At 39.2% G+C, this 20,142-nt stretch overlaps 1 protein-coding gene and 1 long non-coding RNA gene across 8 annotated transcripts in view; both read left to right on the top strand.

The window, feature by feature from the left end:
• Positions 1-5,599: 5,599 nt before the first annotated feature.
• LOC148346712 (uncharacterized) lies at positions 5,600-6,294 on the top strand. The gene is made up of 3 exons (XR_015848302.1): positions 5,600-5,690; positions 5,923-6,028; positions 6,189-6,294. It is a non-coding gene; the product is annotated as an uncharacterized LOC148346712 (long non-coding RNA).
• Positions 6,295-11,247: 4,953 nt separating this feature from the next.
• LOC148346709 (uncharacterized) overlaps positions 11,248-20,142 on the top strand; it is a 66,415-nt gene continuing 57,520 nt past the window's right edge. For 2 of the 7 annotated variants that reach the window (XM_088325191.1, XM_088325190.1), the window contains exon 1: positions 17,974-18,238. In XM_088325191.1, the coding sequence (XP_088181317.1) occupies positions 18,140-18,238 (99 nt within the window). In that variant the 5' untranslated portion in view covers positions 17,974-18,139. Of the gene's footprint in view, positions 11,576-17,973; positions 18,239-18,326; positions 18,400-20,142 lie in introns of those variants that run through there. The other 5 variants (XM_088325193.1, XM_088325195.1, XM_088325196.1 and 2 more) reach the window with 5 other exon arrangements.

The following is a 20,142-nucleotide window of genomic DNA, read 5'->3' as shown; positions in this document are numbered from 1 at the left end:
CGTACTTTTTTGTCCTAGTTAAAAGCCTCGCTGCGGCATTTTGTACTAGCTGAAGAGACTTATGGAAGGCGTTTAAAATATTTAATGTTATATATTGGGCTTTATATACAAAAAGAAGAAAAATCAGATATGAATTTTTTTTTCTATGCTAGTGCAAAAGATACAACAATGCACGCACAATTCACCTCTGCATGGTTTGATAGGTGATACTTGTTGATAAAGACTATTATTATATTCTGCAGATGGAGAACTCTACTATGAACGAAATAAAAACCTGTCTACTGCCCATCTCAGAGTTAACTTAAGATGTATTCATATCTATTGAAATATTTTTCAAATTAAGATATGTTTGGCACAATAGGTAGAGCGTGGGTCGTGATGAGAATAATATCACAGGTATAACACTTAACTGGTCCAGGACTACTTTCTGCGGATAAATATATGTCACGCATCACCCCTTTACCAATTAAAGTAATGTGCGTAAACTATTTTGTTTTTCTATGTACCACTTGTTTTATAATAAGATGTCTTAAAATCCACTGATAACATTTCCAAAAGTGAAGTGATAAAAATAGTGATTTTGTATTATATGACCTACAAAAGAATATTATAATACAGTACACCTTTTACGCACAGGGGTGATGCATGACATATATTCATCCGCGAAAAGGAGTCCTGGCCCAGTTAAGTGTTGTACCTGTGATATTATTCTCATCACGACCCCTACCTAATCAACCATGGACCCAATACTTTACCAGCAGATTTTGGATTATAAACTCAATGCAGTTTATCCAAATAATTCAAAAAAGGCGACAAAGAATTGTTCTGCAAGAAGGGAAATGAATTCTGCATTGAAAGTGAGTTAAAAACAACCAATTACATTTTTCTGACTAAACTTTTACCACCCCCCACAATTAATACTCTTATGGTTTCCAGTCGTACTATTGCGTATTAAATGGATGCATTTTACATTAAATAAGAAATGGGAGGCCGTTTAAAATATGTAATATGATATATTGGGCTTTATATACAAACAGAAAAATAAGATATGGATGTTTTTTTCTATGCTATTGCAAAAGATACAACAATGCACGCACAATTCATCTTTGCATGGTTGGATTGGTGATACATGTTGATATAGACTATTATTATTTTCTGCAGATGGAGAACTCTACTATGAACGTAATAAAAACCTGTCTACTGTCTATAAAACTAAAGTCGTCCGTGGTGCAGAACAGGCGAATCATCTTTTCAACGATTTCCACAACAGCAGCGTTGGTGCTCACTGTGGACAGCGCAAAACAAAAGATGCACTTTCTAAGCGCTTCTATTGGCCTGGCATGTCTGATGACATCGAAGCATGGGTGACTAACTATTATAATAACTCAAATTTAGTCGTACTATAAGAGAATATTGGCAAATGTTGTCCACTCCTTGCAACTTTTGTACATATTTTTATTTATCAGTGTAGTACCTGAAGACAATTGTTGCCTACATTGCATCTGTGTTCTAAATGTACTTCTTTAAACCATTTGTCAAGTGAGAATTTATTGAACTATTGACATTTTAAATGTTGGTGTTTTATTAAAGGTGAGACAGTGTGTCCCGTGCCAGTCAGACAGAATATCAATAAAGGCTGACACTGAAATCATTCCAATAACAGTAAGTTATATTTTCTATTGTCCTCTTTTTCAACGTTACGTTTAGGTAAATATGTGTGAATATACATACCGTATGCATTATAAAACTTAGCAATAAAACAGTTACATTTTCAAGGGTACATTTCTCATTTTTTTCAATTCTATTCTAAAGGTTAAGGAGCCCTTTGAACTGGTGGGGATGGACTTAGTTGGTAAGCTGTCCCTCACAGAAAATGGAAATCAATACATTTGTGTAATGGTTGTCTACCTTACCAAATGGTCTCAAGCCTATGCCATCCCCACCAAAAGTGCAAAAGACGTCACTGGCTGTCTTTTGAAATTTGTTCACCAGTTTGAGGCACCAAAGAGAATCCTCACAGACCAGGGGACGGAGTTTGTAAATGCAGTAAGTTTGATTAATTTTTTTTTTTTTAAATAAAATGGCATTAACTGTTCCCATGTGTAAAAATGTATTCACAAACTACAGTTAAACAAAGAGGTCTGCGATGTTCTAAACATCCAAAGAAGTCTTTGTGCGCCCTATCACCCCCAAACTAATGGGTTAGTGGAGAAGATGAACGGGACAATCCAAAGGTGGGAACTGCAGGTTTGAATTAGAATGATAGAGTTATGAAATGTTGTGTTTTTAGTGGTGGGGATTGAACTGTAGATGGAGTGCCAATTTGTCATTTTGAATATTATCTTGCTGGAACCATAGGGCAATAATAAAGACAGTAATCCACGTGGTGGACACATATTGAATTGAAGTCAACATGATTTAACACATATATGACGGCATCATGACTGTCTGATGAACAATTCTTCTGGTTAAGTGTTACCAAATATTTAAATAACCTCTAATATTTACAATAAAATGCGTCATGGGTGGGTAAAACCCTTTAAATATATGAATAATCTTTAATCTATGTCATGTCCTCAGATCACTGTGCAAGCTGGTGGAGCGACAGCCGAAAGAATGGGACAAACACTTGGATGCCGTCATGTTTGGTTTGAGAACCAAAAAACAAATGACTACGAAGTTCTCACCATTTCTTTTAATGTTTGGAAGAGAGGCACGGTATCCTTCACAAATCCCAGAGCAATACAGGGTTAGTCCTGGGTTTGGGGAACTACAATAATTCAATATTACTCAAAACACCGACACAAAAACAACACAAACAATGCATTGGTAGTAATTGTCATTGTAATTAAATACAGTTACAGTTCGAAGAAAAAATGTCAAGAAAAGTGCATTTAAATTCTGTGGCAGAGGGCAATATTTTCAGGCTCAATATTTAGGGTGTGTTGTAATGTATTGTATGCCAAGTATTTGGAGTATGATTGTACCAGGCAATGACCAACCTGGTATATGTGATTAGCTTGCTTGTTTTCAGGAGGGAAAAGTACAATCAAGCCCTTAGCTTTAAATACCACCAATGAATTGTCTGAACTTGACACTAAATATCTTTTCATAAGTGTACCTTATTTTTTAGATTGATGGCAGTATCGAGGAGACGGTGGAGAAGGAAGAGGTGACTGATGCTCTCAATATCCCTGAGCTGCTTTCCAGAGAAAAGGAAAACATCATGGCAGCCCAGGGAAAATGACCAAAAAAACAAAAAATTATTCACCTGTTGAATATCATGTTGGGGACAAGGTGTGGAGGATGAACATCCGGAGCCAGCAAAGAAAGGGGGGGAAACTGGATCCAAACTACACAGGGCCTTACACGATCACAGCGATTGAAAGCAAAAGTGCAGAGTTGGTTGATGCCAAAGGGGCTGTGTTAACAAATATAAATGTAGACCACTTGAAGATACACATTCCAACATTCCCTCGCATACCAAAAAGACTTTTTAAAAAAATGCCAGACACCACCCCGTCCCCTGCACTACCATCGTCTCAGTCCACCGCAACACCATCCTCGAAGAAGAACCCAACACCGGCGCCTGCACAACTGTCTTCCACGTTGTCCCCATCACCGGCAATCACACCACCATCTTCAAAAAACAACCAAACACCGGCGCCTGCACAACTGTCTTCCACGACGACCCCATCACCGGCAATCACACCACCATCCTCAAAAAAATACCCAACACCGGCGCCTGCACAACTGTCTTCCACGACGACCCCATCACCGGCAATCACACCACCATCCTCAAAAAACAACCCAACACCAGCGCCTGCATCTCCCTCCTCAAATACACCTGCACAACTGTCATATAACGCCACTCCAACACCTACAACTGCATGTGGATCAACATCCCAACGTATGTTTTGAGAGTGTGAAAAAAATGGGAGGTTGTGAGAGGGCTAGAGAAGAGATAAAGAGAATGTATGTCATTTTCATGAGATTGATACAGAGAAGAGGAGGGGGAGGAGAGAGAGCAAGAGAGAGTGTGTGTGAGAGAGAGAGGGGAAGAGAGAAAAAGGGAGATGAAGAGAGTTGGGGGAGATAGAGGGAGAAGGACAGGGAGGTAGAGAAAGAATAAAGAAGAGGGGAAAAGGAAAGTGTAAAAGTGAGAGTGGGGTGGAGAAGGAGAGAATGTATGTGGATATTATGACATCCATGATATAACACTGTTGCTTTGACACATTCTAAATATTATGTTCAATTGCAGGAATAGCAGAGGCGTGGGCAGGAAAGTCAGTATATGTCTTGCTTTCTAAGATAGGCCCATATAAAATATTCTATGCTGGCATAGAAAGAACGGCCCCAAATGTATAAGTCGAAAGTGAGGTAAGCAGTACTACATTGTAGTTTGACATCAGTAATATTACAGTACACATTTTGTTAAGATATATATCTTGTTCTATTTCTGTCCTTCAGGTCCTGAATGGCTACATGTCCATTTTAGTGAGGGACTTCAATAAGAAGTCCACTGAAAAAGCTGTGGCACTTGACTCTTTTGCCATGTCAAAACTTTGGCAACACAAAAAACAAAGAGTAAATGTTAGTAATCACCTTTATATTTTCAACATGAAACTCATTTTCTGCACAATCCTATTAACTCTATGAATAATATTGATATTTTCAGTTGGATCCTCTGCGGTTCAAATACATCTTTGGCATCATCAACGAGAACAATCATTTCATGCTGACTGTAAGATAAATATTATTTCATTCATAGATGGACCATTCTCAATTTATTCTACCGTATCCATTGCTGTCTACATTCCATTATAATGTTTGTAAAATAAGTCTTTTGTGTCTACAGTGAAGAAAATAAGTATTTGAACACCCTGCTATTTTGCAATTTATCCCACTTAGTAATCTTGGAGAGGTCTGACATTTTCATCGTAAGTGCATGTCCACTGCAATTGAGATAAACTAAAAAGAAAAATCCAGAAAGGACAATGCATGATTTTTTTAACTATTTATTTGTGTAGTATAGCTGCAAATACGTATTTGAACACCTGAGAAAATGAATGTTGACATTTGGTACAGTAGCCTTTGTTTGCTATTACAAAGGTCAAATATTTCCTGTAGTCTTTCGCCAGGTTTGCACACACTGCAGGAGGGATGTTGGCCTACTCCTCCACACAGATGTTTTCTAGATCAGTCAGGTTTCTGGGTTGTCGCTGGGAAACAGAGTTTGAGCTCACTAAAATATTTTTGATTGGGTTCAGGTCTGGAGACTGGCTGTGCCATGCTAGAACCTTGATATGCTTCTTACTGAGTCACTCCTTAGTTTTCCTGGCTGTTTGGGCTTCGGGTCGCTCTTGTGTTAGAAGACCCAGCCAAGACCCAGCTTCAATGCTCAGACTGAGGGAAGGAGGTTGTTCCCCAAAATCTCACAATGCAGGGCCCCACCCCAGTCATCCTCTTTAGTGCAGTGCACTTGTCCTGTCCCATGTGCAGAAAAACACCCCAAAGCATGATGCTTTCTTCACTGTATGTGTGGGTGAATTGAATATCTGCATACATTTCTACTAATGTATTTCATATCATTAAAAACAGATAATGATCCCTCCACAAAAGAGGGCCCTCTTTCTAGACCCTCTTGGGGAATCCAAGCACCAAATAAAAAGATGCCAAAATGTTACAAGGTATCTATACATTCACTTGTTTAATGTCTGTTGTAAATGTTGGTTAAACTCACAGTCACTTGTTTAGAAAGAAGATACAGTTTTGAGTTCTGTTGATTACAAGTACAATAACATCCTATGTGAAATGCAAGTATTGTGTCAGTTGCTTTTTACAAAAGCATCTGCTAAATGAGTATTGTCCATTAGGACAAAGATCAAAAATGCATTGTAACAGTGCTTTGTTATTTCTCAGAGCATTCATAAGAGCTCAGGGGGTCAACATTTCACGATGGACATGTCACACAGTCCCACACACACGCCAGACAGATGCCACTTCTTGTGGTCCTTTTGTATTAAAGGTAAGTGCCAGTGGATAGTGCAATTATTTAGTTCTCTGTCAACATGATCAAAATGGGATGTGAACTTGTGACAATTAATCCAAAACAAATAGTATTCCTAATAGTAACATAAAGGCAGCTTTGGAAGATAAATGTTGATTTCTTAAACTCTTTTCTACAGTTTGCTGAATGTTTTCTTACAAAGGAAAGAATTACATTTCCAGCATCATTAGAATGCGTTCGGGAATTGCGCTGGGGGATTGCAGCTGCTCTTCTTGAGAATACAGGTATCTATACATTTAATCTTAACATTAATAATAAACAAATGTATAGCCATTTAGGAGTAATTTGTCATTATATTTTTGTAGAGGACCTTTCTAACCTGTGCCGCATTTGTGGCGAGACCGACCCCAGGGAAATGTCAGGAAAACAAACACAGACAGACTGGGTGAGAAATGCTATTATCTGTTTATAATTTTTAAACACATGTTAGTGTCAGTGGCACAGAAATTGGTTGTATGTGCCAAGTTATCAAAAGTACTTGCAAAGTTTGGACTCTTCATTTTATTTTGTCAATATCTTTTTTTCAGATTTCCTGTGAAAGCTGCAATTTGTGGTTCCATACAAGCTGTGTTCAGGCTTGCATTGCCACGAGTCATTTTTACTGTCCTGCGTGTATTTTTGACCGAGAAGGCCTGGACAAACAGTAGTGGCTGGATAACCTTAAACATGTCTTTTATTTATATATTTATGTTATTTATTATTATTTAGTTATTTTTTTACAAGTTCTATTCAATAGCTGACTGATGCCCCCCTCATACTTTTCTTGAGACACTCTGTGATTGAGAACAATATAAATAAATGTGACTTGACTTGACAAGTTCTTTGTGTTGATGTGTAAAAAGTTGCATTTTTGTTACAATCTCGTGAAACATTGAAAAGAACAGAAGAAAACAAGCAAGTATACTTTTGCATTTGTCTTATTTTTGGACACAAAAGTTTACACAGTGATAATGTGGAATGATGCTAATAGGGAGGAGTCAAGTCACAAATAAACAAGCACACCACATACAACACAGGCTACAACTTATCCTACATTTTTAAAAACAAATCAAATATTATCATACAATATACACTTAGGTATGCAATTCGGTTGGCTTAGCAGAAAGCACTACTCAATATACATGACCCTCTCCATAAAAAGATAACACATTAGGCTCTCTAAATAGGGCTTAGGTGCACTAAACTGTAATAAAAATCTATGTGGTTCAATTTAAGAATTTAAGTTCATTTGCTGCCTTAAAAGGTATGTGTAAACACAACTGAAAGAAAAGATTTGTTCTCACACACAAGGTTCAGTCAAACAAGTTGTTCAATTGATGATCATTTGTTGTTTGAACTTGATACTGAGTCAATAAAACTCATGTTATATTATTCATTTAAGAAAACTTGCTTTATCTTGTTGAACAAACAAAAAATTTAATATTATTTCAACTCACAATTTAGAGTTTAGATAACTTACGATATTGAAAACAATTGCCATTACAAGGTGTGTTAACTCATGTTTTAAGGCAGTAAATCAAATTACATTTTTAAATTAAGTGGACTAATGTTTTTATTTTTCATTGCTAATCATGGCTCTTCAGTCGAGTATGCTCCAAGAACTCATGTCACACACACCACAACATTTTAGCCGGAATAAATAGGCGAAAAACCTTTGCGGAGTGCTCAGAAAACTTACCTAAGTGATGATTATACTGCAAAGAACAGTGCATTGTAACAATAGTGCAATGAAAATAAGTACTATGGCATTTAGCACCAGCAATTCAAAAACAGAATTCACAAAGTATATATTTTTAGAGTTTTGTGTAAAAGGATATATTATTTTCAGTTTCATTTTAGTAACAGAACAGAACATTGGAGTGCTTTGCAACACAGGGCAGTCACAAGACAAAGGAGTTTAAATACGTCACGATTACAAGATGTGTTTATTTTCCCATTGTAAATGGAATCATCCCTGGGTCATGAAAAACGGAGATGACACACTGTGGAATAAGGTGCATATGGAAAGGACAGAACAGCGGAATATACATTATGACCATGCGAAATTAAGTACAAAACGAACAATCCATACTCTGAAAATACAATGGTCGCCTGGTTACCAAAATAACCAGCGATCGGTGAATAACTACCTACAATAAAAAATAAATTACATAATGCTATTATAGTACATCAAATAAAGGCTATTTGTGTGCAATAACTTGTGATCGTGGAAATCATAGCGTACATTGACATTGGTGACAAACGCAATTTGTAGAATACGATCGCGCTTCGCGCTTTATTGTTTAAATAAACGCGTTATATCGCGCTTTATTGTTTAAATAAACGCGTTATATAGACTAGGATCTCCCAATTGTTATAATTAGCTTGCTTTATTGTTTTAATAAGCGTTTTATATAGAATACGATCGCTTTGTTAACAAACGCAATTTGTAGAATACGATCGCGCTTCGCGCTTTATTGTTTAAATAAACGCGTTATATCGCGCTTTATTGTTTAAATAAACGCGTTATATAGACTAGGATCTCCCAATTGTTATAATTAGCTCGCTTTATTGTTTTAATAAGCGTTTTATATAGAATATGATCGCTTTTGTTGGAAGCGCAGCAGAATAGCAGAATGCGCGTTCACGCGAGGGGGGAGGAATCTGCACAGGAGTCGGATTTGGGCACAACACCGGCCCGATCAGAAAGAGGCGGAGCCGGATCTCGTGGTCGGGCTGCCAGGGAAGTGTCGCACTGTTGCTCGAAAAATTGTTGGTGACGTTGTACTTGCCGGACCAGTGTGGATACGTCATGGGCGATCTGTTGTACCGCGCCTTCGGTGTGTACTAAGCGCTGTAGCGCGGATTCCTGCTCGGCATTTCCGCATTTCTCGGAGGTGGGAAAAAATGTCGCTGGATCCATTTTTTGGTTTGAGTGTTCTGTCATGGACCAGAACAAACACTCGGATCCAATAGCGTCAGTTTTATAGTTTATTTGGACAAGGTTCGGTGGAGCAGGCTTGGGACGTCGGATCTTGGTGGCAGAAAGTCTCTTTGGACGGAATGACCGCTCCGTGATGAAAAGCGTGACGAGTAACGTTGCAGGTAAGTCGGTGGCCGGGGCAGGAGAGTAGGTCGTAAACTTGAATGTTGGAGGCTCACTCATGGAAACGAGGAGTACACTCGAACGTCCATCTCTGGACGCTGACAGCTTAAGTAGAAAGCTTCCACCAATCAGGAAAGCGCGTTCCAGCACGCCAGCTGATTACCTCTGGTGGCTCCAGTTAGGTAATCACGACACAAGCTTTCTTATTCTACTTTCATTTCAAAAGCCTCTCCTTCACACTTCATCCCAACCATATTGAATGGATGCACAAGATATTAAACAATAAAAACGTCAAAGTTCTGAGCCGCTGGAGTTTTAGTACAAGTAGCACTGTATGTGTACATACGAACTGGAAAGAGGAAGTGTATTTTCTTTACTTCAGGGTGGATTCTGGGTGATTTCTCACAGCGCCACACGCTGGAAAGAAGCATTACTGTCACGACCGGTACCTGCAGGGGACCCAAATGTGAAATATTTCTCACAATGCTTTATTAAGGGATCAGGGAAGTCAGGGCGGGAGGAATAAGATAGCAATCTGGTGCTCGCTGGGCGGGAGCAGCAGGGAAGCCCTTGCGAACGAAGCGTGGTCGGAGATCGGAACAAGTCGGTCAGCCGGGACGAGCGGAAAGCCAGGGATCCGGGCTCAATACAGAAAACAGAATCGGGCAGGATACAGGTAGCTGTGACAGGAGAACGCATCTTGGATCAGGGATCGATACAGGAAAAAGAATCCGGATACGGGTAGCCGGGACAGGAATACGGAGCTTGGATCGAGGATCTATACAGAAAACAAAATCAGGATACGGGTAGCCGGGACAGGAGAATGGAGCTTGGATCGGTGATCGATACAGGAAACAGGTCGGGATCAAAACAGGAGCCAGGGTCAAAAGTGCTTGCCTTGCATGTGCTGAGGCTCGCAGACAGACTGACACGGAGTGTATGAGAACGACTTGTTTAAATAGAAGGAGGACTAATTGGGGAATGAGTGGCACCTGGGGCTGAACAAGTGAGTGCAGGTGAGGGCAATTGCCAAATCATGACAATTACAATAATGTCCTGTACTCGGAAAAAAGTGCACACAATAAAAAATTTAACTTACAGCAATGTTCGTATCTTTTTCGACATCGCGAAAAAAATGTATGTATCTACCGTTTTACATAAGTCGAAAGGTCGTAAGTAGGGGAGCGTCTGTACTTTCAAAAAAGGTAAAAAAAAAAAAGCAAAACGTAAAAAAAAAAAAAAAAAAATTATAATAAAAAGCAACAGGAAAAAGAAAGCATTAGTCCCAACACTGATCAAGTGTAGGAAGACTCTGGCCCAGGGGAAGCTAAACTATGGCTCGCGTGATGTAGTAAGCCCGTCAACGGATTTAATACGGCCTACAAGAAGCGAAAGAAAAAAATAAAACTTTTCTCCTCAAAAAATGACCTGCAGCCTTAAATGTGTCCACTAAATGACACCATAGTCACCTGCCACTTCAAATCAACAACTGCGGCGGTTTTAGCTACCGTTTATCAAACAGAGAACATTTGTGGAAACGCCTAGGTCGATGCTATTTCATTTAAAATAGAAGTTTAAGGCAATATGATTGTTCTCACTTGGATTTTTTAGCCTGTGTGTACCCCCATAAAAACAATACTTTTCATTGTGCTCATGCCCAACATTTAAATAACAGGCTTCCTATTATTTGAACATTTTTTTAAATCAATTTTATTGATTAAAATGTTAAATTGCATCCAACAAAACTCTTCTGAGGTAGCCCTATTGAATTGAGTTTTTCAATGCAAATGATCAAACTTAGTACTTAATAAAAGGAGATGTTACTTTGTTTTTGCCCTCAGTTTTGGTTTGTAAATGAATAGATTTTTATATATTGTGTGTTTTGTAACCAATCGGATGAAATGATCCCTTTATTTACCATTAAACATTACTTGTGCAGGTAAATGTAAAAAAATGGATTGGCTTATCCGTTTATTTCCCTCTGGCCCGGCGCCTGTGCAAATGTTTTCAAACCAATGCGGCCCGTGACTTAAAGGTTTACCCACCTCTGTTCTTGCCCCTTTAATGGTTTGGCTTCTGCTCTGGAATGCACAAGACCACTGTGGACAGACCCCTGCCGAGGAACTTGTTTTCAACACTCCCCCCTTTTTTTTACCCACCCCTCCGAACATCCTCACCAGCCATCTCCTTCTGTACAAACAACCATGACACTGAAAGAAGTGCTACGTAGGGATTGGGAAGATCAGGCCGTACCTGCATTGCCTTCGTACCAGCGCCACGTGGACTCAGAAGAAGCCGAGCAGCACTGGCAGCGCCCGGAGACCTTTCTGGTTTTCCGGGCCGAACGCTACCAGCCGCTGGTCGAACTGTACATCGAGAAAAAAGACACCAAGAAGGAAAAGCGCAATAGAGTCCGCAAGGTAGGTTCAATTTTTGGTTTTAGTAATGCTAACTATGGGTGTGCAGGTCATTTGGGGACCACTGAGTGTTTGGGGTTCTGCTAAAAAACAAAATGGAAAAAACACAGCGAAGTATTTCCTCGTTTGTCGCAAGGGTCGCATTCCAAAAACGACCCGTGATCGCCAAAATCCATTAAGTGGAAACTTTTATTCATTAATTGATTAAATACTGTGTTAAAAAAATTGAAACAAAAAAACAACCATATTTACAGGCTCAAGCACTCACTTAACAAATAAAAGTCTTGTACTTTAAACATTTAGATATTAATTACTGGAGATTTTACTAATAATTTTAGGTAAGTTAAAATATCAGTTATTGATTCATTCATTGACCATTTTTGTACATTTATGCAACAAATATTGATAATTTTATTGACAAATTTTAGGTCAATTTGAATATTAACTACTGACCCTTTTTATTGGCCATTTTTTGGCTAAATGTATATAGCAGTTATAAACCATTGTATTAACATGTATTGATCAATTAAAATATGAATTATCTTATTGACCATTTTAGGTAAGTTTAAATATCAGTAATTGACTAACTCATTGACCATTTTTTTGTACATTTCTAAAACAATGATTGATAATTTTATTGACAGTTTAAAAAATACTTATTAAACACTTCAAAGATACAAGGATGGAAATACCTATACTGAAATATTACAAATATATACCACTTCAGTAACACTATAACACAAAAATACTGCTCCAAAAAATACTACATAAAAAACTACAGTAATACCACAAAAATACTACAGATGTACTACAAAAACCATGCTATGTAAATACCACAAAAATACTTCTGTAGAAATATTACAAAATACTAATAACTGAAGGTGGAGTGATACTATAAAATACTACAGAAATACTACAAAAATCTGACCGCAGAAATACGACAAAATACCATAAAAATACAATTTCAAGTAATACTACAAAAAATACTACACATAGACTACAAAAACTCTACTATGGAAATACCTAAAAAATATACCAAAAAAATACGACTAAAAATACTACAAAAATAAAACAGCAATTACACAAAATTGTGACTAGAGAAATACTACATAAATACTACAAAAATTCAACTGCAGTAATCAAACCATATACTACAAACATTTTATTATATAAAGTACTAAATAAAATACTGCTGCAAAAATATGAGGTGCTAGGAATGAAATGGACTCAACCGTATCAAGACAGTGGAGTATTTTCGACGCTCTGTCATTCACATTTTCGTTTTGTTTTACTTTTACATAATATTTAGCGTTTTTCATTATATTTTAGCCTATTCTTTCCTTTATTCAGAAAAAGAAAGTTTTCAAAAATGCTATAAATTTCGGGGGTGCCTGAGCACTCCTAAAACCTGTCTGGTTACGCCCAAGGTTACAAGTACATTGTCTACCAATTCTTTTTCCTGAAAGTGTCAGCTTTTGTTGTTATAAAACAATGGAAATCTATACTTGTATTAAAATACTGTATGTGTATCTGTTTTTTTCTTATGAAATGTTGTACTACCAAAAAAGTAGTTGTGTTTGAAAATAACATATTTGTCAAGGACCAGAACAGACTCACGGATCCAATAGCGTTAGTTTCAAAGTTTTTATTTGAAAGACTTGTTGGCTGGCTTGGGACGTCGGCGCTTGTTGGTTGTCAGCCCCTTCGGAGGGAATGGCAGCTACGTGACGGGAGACGGAAGGTGCAGCTTAGCGGGTAAGTCGATGAAGAGTCGGTCGCAAAACGTGGAACGGAAATAGGTCAAAAAACGAGAGGCAGGCATGAATCGGGCAAGAGAATTCGTGGGTACCTTGTAGTCTGGAGAAACACTCAGGGATACGAAGAGTACACTCGAACGTCCATTTCTGGACGCATCAAGCTTAAGTGGAGAACGTCAGCCAATCATGAAGCGCGCTCCAGTGCGCCAAACGAATGCCCTAGGTGGCTCCAATTAGGCAATCACGACAATATTTGCATTGTTAGCTGATGTATGTTCATTAATATATATGACAAAAATGACGGTCAAAATGAGCCTCACGGATTTGAGGTAACTACAGGAAGGAGATTTATTTAAAGTAATAAAATTGTTTTACAGCGAATCAAATTTTGAGATGATCCAAAAATATAAATTACAGGGAACAGTACAAGTTGACAGGTATCTATATATCTATCTATCTACCTTGGTCATATCCCTCAAGAGGGGTGACCGACAGCAAGAAAAACACATACAATAACCAAAAAAATAAAAGGGAAAAAAAGCAAAAAAACACACACAAACATTTTTGGACCATGGCCAACCCAATTGCCCGAACATCCAAACAAGTTAGGCACCTCGGCACCTAAGTTGGTCATTCTTTCGTCCCTCCAGATGAAACGGGACACAAGAAAGCAGCCATGTCACTCGGGTCAGGGTGACACAACACACTCTTCTGTTCAACAGCAGGGCCCAACAGCTTTCACTGGTTTACCCCTGCCGCATCATACGGGTGCCCAGCCCATCCTTAAGAACGCGTCCACAATCCCACTATCCTTTCACAACACCTCTTCACTCCTTCCCATCACCAACAAGAGCTCTACCTTCCATTAGATTTAGACCTCTTTCCTGCAGGGCACTCATGACACCATCCATCCACATCAATCGCGGCCTTCCTCTTGGTCTCCTTCCATTTACTTCTGCTCTGTAGATCCTCTTCATCATTCGCTCCTCATCCATCCTCTCCATGTGTCCAAACCAACCGAGTACTCTCTTATCAACACGCTTGCTCAGTTCCACGACTACTCCAGTTCTGTCTCCCACAATTTCATTTCTCAGTCTATCCAATCTTGTAACTCCTAACATAGTCTCTCAAAAACATTCAACTTCCTTCTTAAATCTGTGTTCAGGCTCCAAGTCTCTGCACCATAGAACACAGTTGGCACAATCACACTCTCATACAGTCCCCTCTTAACATCCATACTCATACTCTTGTTACTCATCACTCTCCTCAAAGCACCCAAAACCTTGATTCCTTGATTCAATCTGTGCAATACCTCGCACCCCATTCCACCAACTGTAGCCACATCACAACCCAAGTACCTAAAGCTTTCGACTTATTCCAGCACCTGTCCATGCAACCTTATTTCTAACATCATGCCCACTCAATCACGTGAACACTTCATCAACTTTCTCTTCCCAACATTCACACATAACTTACGCCTATCACATACTCTTCCAAACTCCGTTACCAACCTTCTCAATGTTTCCTCAGAGTCAGCCACAAGCGCTGTGTCATCTGCAAACAACAACTGACTTACCTGCCACACCGTTCCACTTTTATCCATCATCTCTACACCTCTGCCAAATACTCTTGCATTCACCTCTCTCACCACGCCATCCATGTACACATTAAACAGCCATGGTGACATCACACACCCCTATCTCACACCAGTCAATACAGGGAACCTTTCACTTGTCTCACTCCCTACTCTTACACATGCTGTGCTGTTCATATAAAAACTTTTCAATGCTTCTAACAACTTTCCACCCACTCCATACATTACCATCACTTGCCACAACGCCTCTCTATCAACTCTGTCATACGCCTTTTCCAAGTCCATGAAAGCCAAATAAACATCCTTACCTTTTAGAAAATATTTCTCACACACATGTCGTACTGCAAACACCTGATCCACACATCCTCTTCCTTTCCTGAAACCACTCTGCTCCTCCATCACCACCTCATTCGTTCTTTCTCTCACTCTCTTAATCAAGACTCTTCCATACAGACAACAAACTGATACCTCTCGAATTGCCATATTCATACTTATCACCTTTACCCTTGTACAATGGCACCACACATGCATTACACCAATCAACAGGAACCACACCACTCAAAAAGCATAGATTCAACAAGCGTACTAACCAGTCAATCATAGCTGTGCCACGTTTTTTCAGGCATTCAGCAGTACAACCATCCAACCCAGGCGCCTTCTCCCCTTTCATTTCCTTCACTGCCTCTTGCACCTCCCATGTTTCCACAGGCTTCACATTTAAATCACCCAATACGGGCATTCTCTCCATACCATCGATCGCCTTGACTCTCACTTCTCTCCCATCCTCCACATTTAGCAACTCCTCAAAATACTCTGCCCATCTCATCCTCACTGCACTGTCGCTAACCAGCAATCTACCATCCTTATCTTTCACTTTCTCTTCCTTTCCAGACTCATTGTTTCTTACTCTTTTCACTTCTTTCCAGAAAACTTTTCTCCTTTCCTCAAAGTTCACTCCTATCTTTTGACACCATTCATCATTTGCTTTCCTTTTCGCTGCTTCCAATGCCGCTTTTACCAACCTTTTCTTCACTTTATAGCTTCCATACGCATCACCACTCTTATCTTGCAGCCAATCCTCAAAGGCATGTCTCTTCTCTGTCACAGCCTCTGAGACCTCATCCTTCCTCATACCTCGACCAACTTTTCTCATTCCACACACTTCTTTTGCACTCCTCAACACTGCCTCTTTAAACCACTTCTCTTTAACCTCCCTTTCCTTTTCTGCCTTATTCAACTCTGACATTTTCACCTATTCCCTTACACTCTTCTTATGACTAGCCCTCCACGATCCATCTATTCTCAGTTTTCCTTCCACATAAAATGATCAGACATACCACTCATTTCACTTCTGTAAACATGCACATCCAACAATCTACTTCACATCCCTTTCCTAACCACCACATAATCCATCAGTGCTCTGTCCACCGTCTCACCACCATCCACTCTGACAAAGCTACACTTATTCATGTCCCTCTTTTTAAACAATGTATTTGCAATCAACAACTCATTTTCCACACAAAATCAATTTCTTCCCACTCTCATTTCTTCCTGGTACTCCATAACTACCAATCACATTTTCAACCATTCCATCACCAACTCTAGCATTCAGGTCACCTAGTATTACCACTTTCCACCCGTCTTTTGCACTTGCCACACATTCGGACAAATCTTTCCAGAACTCCTCTCTCTCCTCAGCGTTTCTTTCTAAACCAGGTCCATATGCACTTATAAACATCTATACTTCTACACCTCACTTCAACCTCACCTACATCAATCTGGAAGATATCTCTTTCCACTCCACCAGTTTTTCCTTTGCTTTCTCACTCACAAGCACAGCCACTCCTTCTCTAGCATGTCCACCCGTAACTCCAGACCTTCTACCATACATACCCCCAAGCTGTAATTCACCCTTTCCTTTCATCTTTGTTTCACTCAAGGCTAACACATCAAACTTCCTTTTAGTCATCATCCTTCCGATCTCCTCTTTCTTCCACTCAGTCGCTTTACTTCCACATCCTCTCACATTTAGTGACCCTTTAACTAGGGTTTGCGAGACTCCCGCCCCCCTTTCTTTGCCTTGCTGTCTTTCAGAGAGTAGAGATAGAGAGGAGAGGATCCCCAGTCCCATCGCTCCCTCCACTTTAGTCGCCTCTTACGACACACAGCGGACCACGGTGGTAGAATTCTCTTACCTCTCACGAGGAGAGGGCCCCTCACCACAGGTATGGTGAAATAAAATACGGCCAAGAATTAGCTTTTGTATGGACAGTGAGTTTAGCTGTTCTGTTGTTTGTCTTCAAATATATGGTGTGGCTCACTCAAAGAAAAAAACTCAAATCTTTTCCCCTTATGGCTCCTTGAGTCAAAAAGCTTCCCACCTCCTGCAATGTTTTTAAATCACTATACTTTTTCTTTTATTTGAGTAGGTTTGTGAAGAAGAAAATGCACTCTTCATTCACTACATTAGGCTACATTTAATACGTTACGTAGATCCCTTCCTTATAATTACGCATCTGTCTGACAGTCTCTGCTAAGGCGCATTTACTTTATGACCCCTGTTAAAAATAAGTTTAGAAATACATTTTTAAAAAGGAATAGATTAACATTTAAATCAAATAAAATTTGATTGGAAAACATAACAAAGTGATCAAATCAAAAAAAATTTAGCGAACAATGATTTGTTATTCCCGGTTTTAATAAACTTCTTAAAAATATAAATCATAGACATCATAGCGAGAGCTGTTAGAACGTTTTTTGTCATTGCTCACTGCAGGTATTAGACTTTGGAGTGATGGTATCCAGCCAAAGCAAGTAAATAGCATCAATCGATACCGATCCGATACCGATTCACGTCGGCTCTTTCTCGTGAGAGAAGCTGAAAAAGCCGGTTCTCTAAAAAGAGACGGAATTCCCATCATCACGCAGTTGAAGGTTTCCTCGTGGAAAACAATCTTTTTTTGTGATTGGGTTACTCAACGAAATGTTGACCAATCAACGACGGTGTATAGCCAAGGTTGGTACTCAAACTCTTCCGTGTTCTTGTTGATTCTCCATTTTCCTTTAGACATCCGCGATTGGCGTATGTTGCCTCTTATTACGTTTTTTTCAGCAATTGGGCAGCGCCTACGAGGGAAACTGGGGTTTCACGCTCAGCAGATCTCAACTGTTTGTTGGAATACCGCTTGAAAATGTGCACTGGAACGAAATTCAAGTATGACGTGGATCTTTGCGGACCGAAAGAGGGGGCCGAGCTACAATGTAAAAGACAGGAATCTATGTACGAAGAGCACCGAGTTGCGTTTAACAGATCAGGTTTGCCATTTGTTTGGTTTTAAATATTTTTCATCAATATACCTGTATTATTTGCTTTGCAGTCTCATCTTGGTTCTGTTTTCTCAAGGAGCATCTACAAACGCTTCTTATGCCGTGAATTCGCCTGCAGCAGGACGTCATTCAAATCTTCTATTTATTAGGTCGTGTTTACGTAACTTCAGTTGTGTTTTATATTATAATATCACCTTACTTTAATGAGTGGAATACGAAATGAGAGACAGACAAACAGAAATTTCCGCTCACGAGGAGACGTAAACAAACTAGTACTGCCCACGTGAAGAATCACATTCAGTCCACTTTCGTCACTGTTAATTAAATGTAATTTATTTCCTCAGGCAAATGTTGAGCAGTTTCAGTAATATTTTACCCAAGGAGGACGAGGCTATCGTCAGGGCTTTATTCAACCATGTGATCACATTAATGCAGACCTGGACACTCTGGTCCTAAAGGGTCACATGTCCTGCATGAATTTTGAGGTTTCGCTGCTTCAATACGGGTGATTTTCACCCCCAGGATCGTTTGAAAACGCCTGTTAGTTTGCTGACAAATAGGTCATTTGTATCGCCTTAGTTGTAAAAGAGAAACCTCTAAAGTTGTGCAGGACTTTTGGCCCTACAAGACTGGAGTGCCTAAGTTTGCTCTAATATTGAATATGTAACTTTGTTATAGATCTACAGTAGGATTATGGACTGGCCTTTTCTGTGTAAGAATTATGGTAAACTACCTTAGCCTCTGCATTTCTGAATTCCTCCCGCTATTTCCCGTTTCTCGTTTATGCCCAGAATATTCTGTTAGTAAAACCTTCAAAGGAACTGCTCATTTCTGGCTTTTATTTTAATGGACCACGAATACAAAAAATGGTACAAAGCAAAAGAAAAAGCTATTCCTGAACAACTTTCTAAAACTGGATTCAGAAATTCTGGGAAACTGGGAGGAAATTGTTAGCTTTAATGGAAACAAGTCTGAATGCAATGTGGTCCTTCTTGTCTTAATGATTATATTTTAGAATGTTGAGCTAAAGGCTCCTAGTCCTTTCATGTCCTATGTTTAACGCAAAAAGCAAAACAAAAAAAAAAATAGAAGTCTTTTAGTTTCACCTACCGTGGACACTGGTTTCCAAATCATTTGTGCAAGAGAGTTCGCTTCAAAGGGGACAATGTGTATTATTAGGCACCCTCTAGTGGGTAAGAAACGGCCTTCATTAAAAAAAATTAGTATTGTTTACATGACAGGTGCCTCACCTGAATGCAGCTGACTAATTGTCCACCATCTTGATAATACGGATACCCTCAGAAGCCCCCCTCCCCAAAAAACCTTTGGAAGGCTGAGCAAACCAATGAGAAGAAAAATGATGCGTTTTGTTAACTTTAGTCTCCGTAGTTTGTAATTTTCCTTGTGATTTTTAGTACTGTACTAGTTTTTAGGTACACGACGCAATACAACAATATGTAGTGGTCAAAAGAGACAGTGTGTAATATTTAGTCCCCCTTGTGTGTTTTTGTTTCTGCAAAATGCATGATTCACGACGGATTTCATCTTCAAATGTTACTGGAGGAATTAGAAGGTTGGCTTTTCAAAGTCCTTAAAAAGTGCATGAATTTGGCCATTAGAAATGTGTACAAATGCTGTGTGATGCCATGTGGTCTTGTTTATAAATCAATAATGTAAACTTCTAGTGGTTAGGACACAATATGACTCTGTTGATCTAGATCAGTGTTTCTCAACTGGTGGGTCAACACCCATAAGTGAGTCGCAGGCCTCTGCTTTGGCAAAAACCTGCTAAGAATACAAAAATAATGACTGTCAATTACATTCTTTAAAAGTAGATGGTGATAATGCCCTGCAATTGTGGGTTGACTCCTGCTATTTCGCACCACAAAGGA

This window comes from Urocampus carinirostris, chromosome 20 (assembly GCF_059441175.1).
Source record: "Urocampus carinirostris isolate Australia breed hairy pipefish chromosome 20, RoL_Ucar_1.0, whole genome shotgun sequence".
Taxonomy (NCBI): Eukaryota; Metazoa; Chordata; class Actinopteri; order Syngnathiformes; family Syngnathidae; genus Urocampus; species Urocampus carinirostris.
The sequence above is the reverse complement of the archived record's forward strand: the minus strand, read 5'-3'. Positions and strand labels throughout refer to the sequence as shown.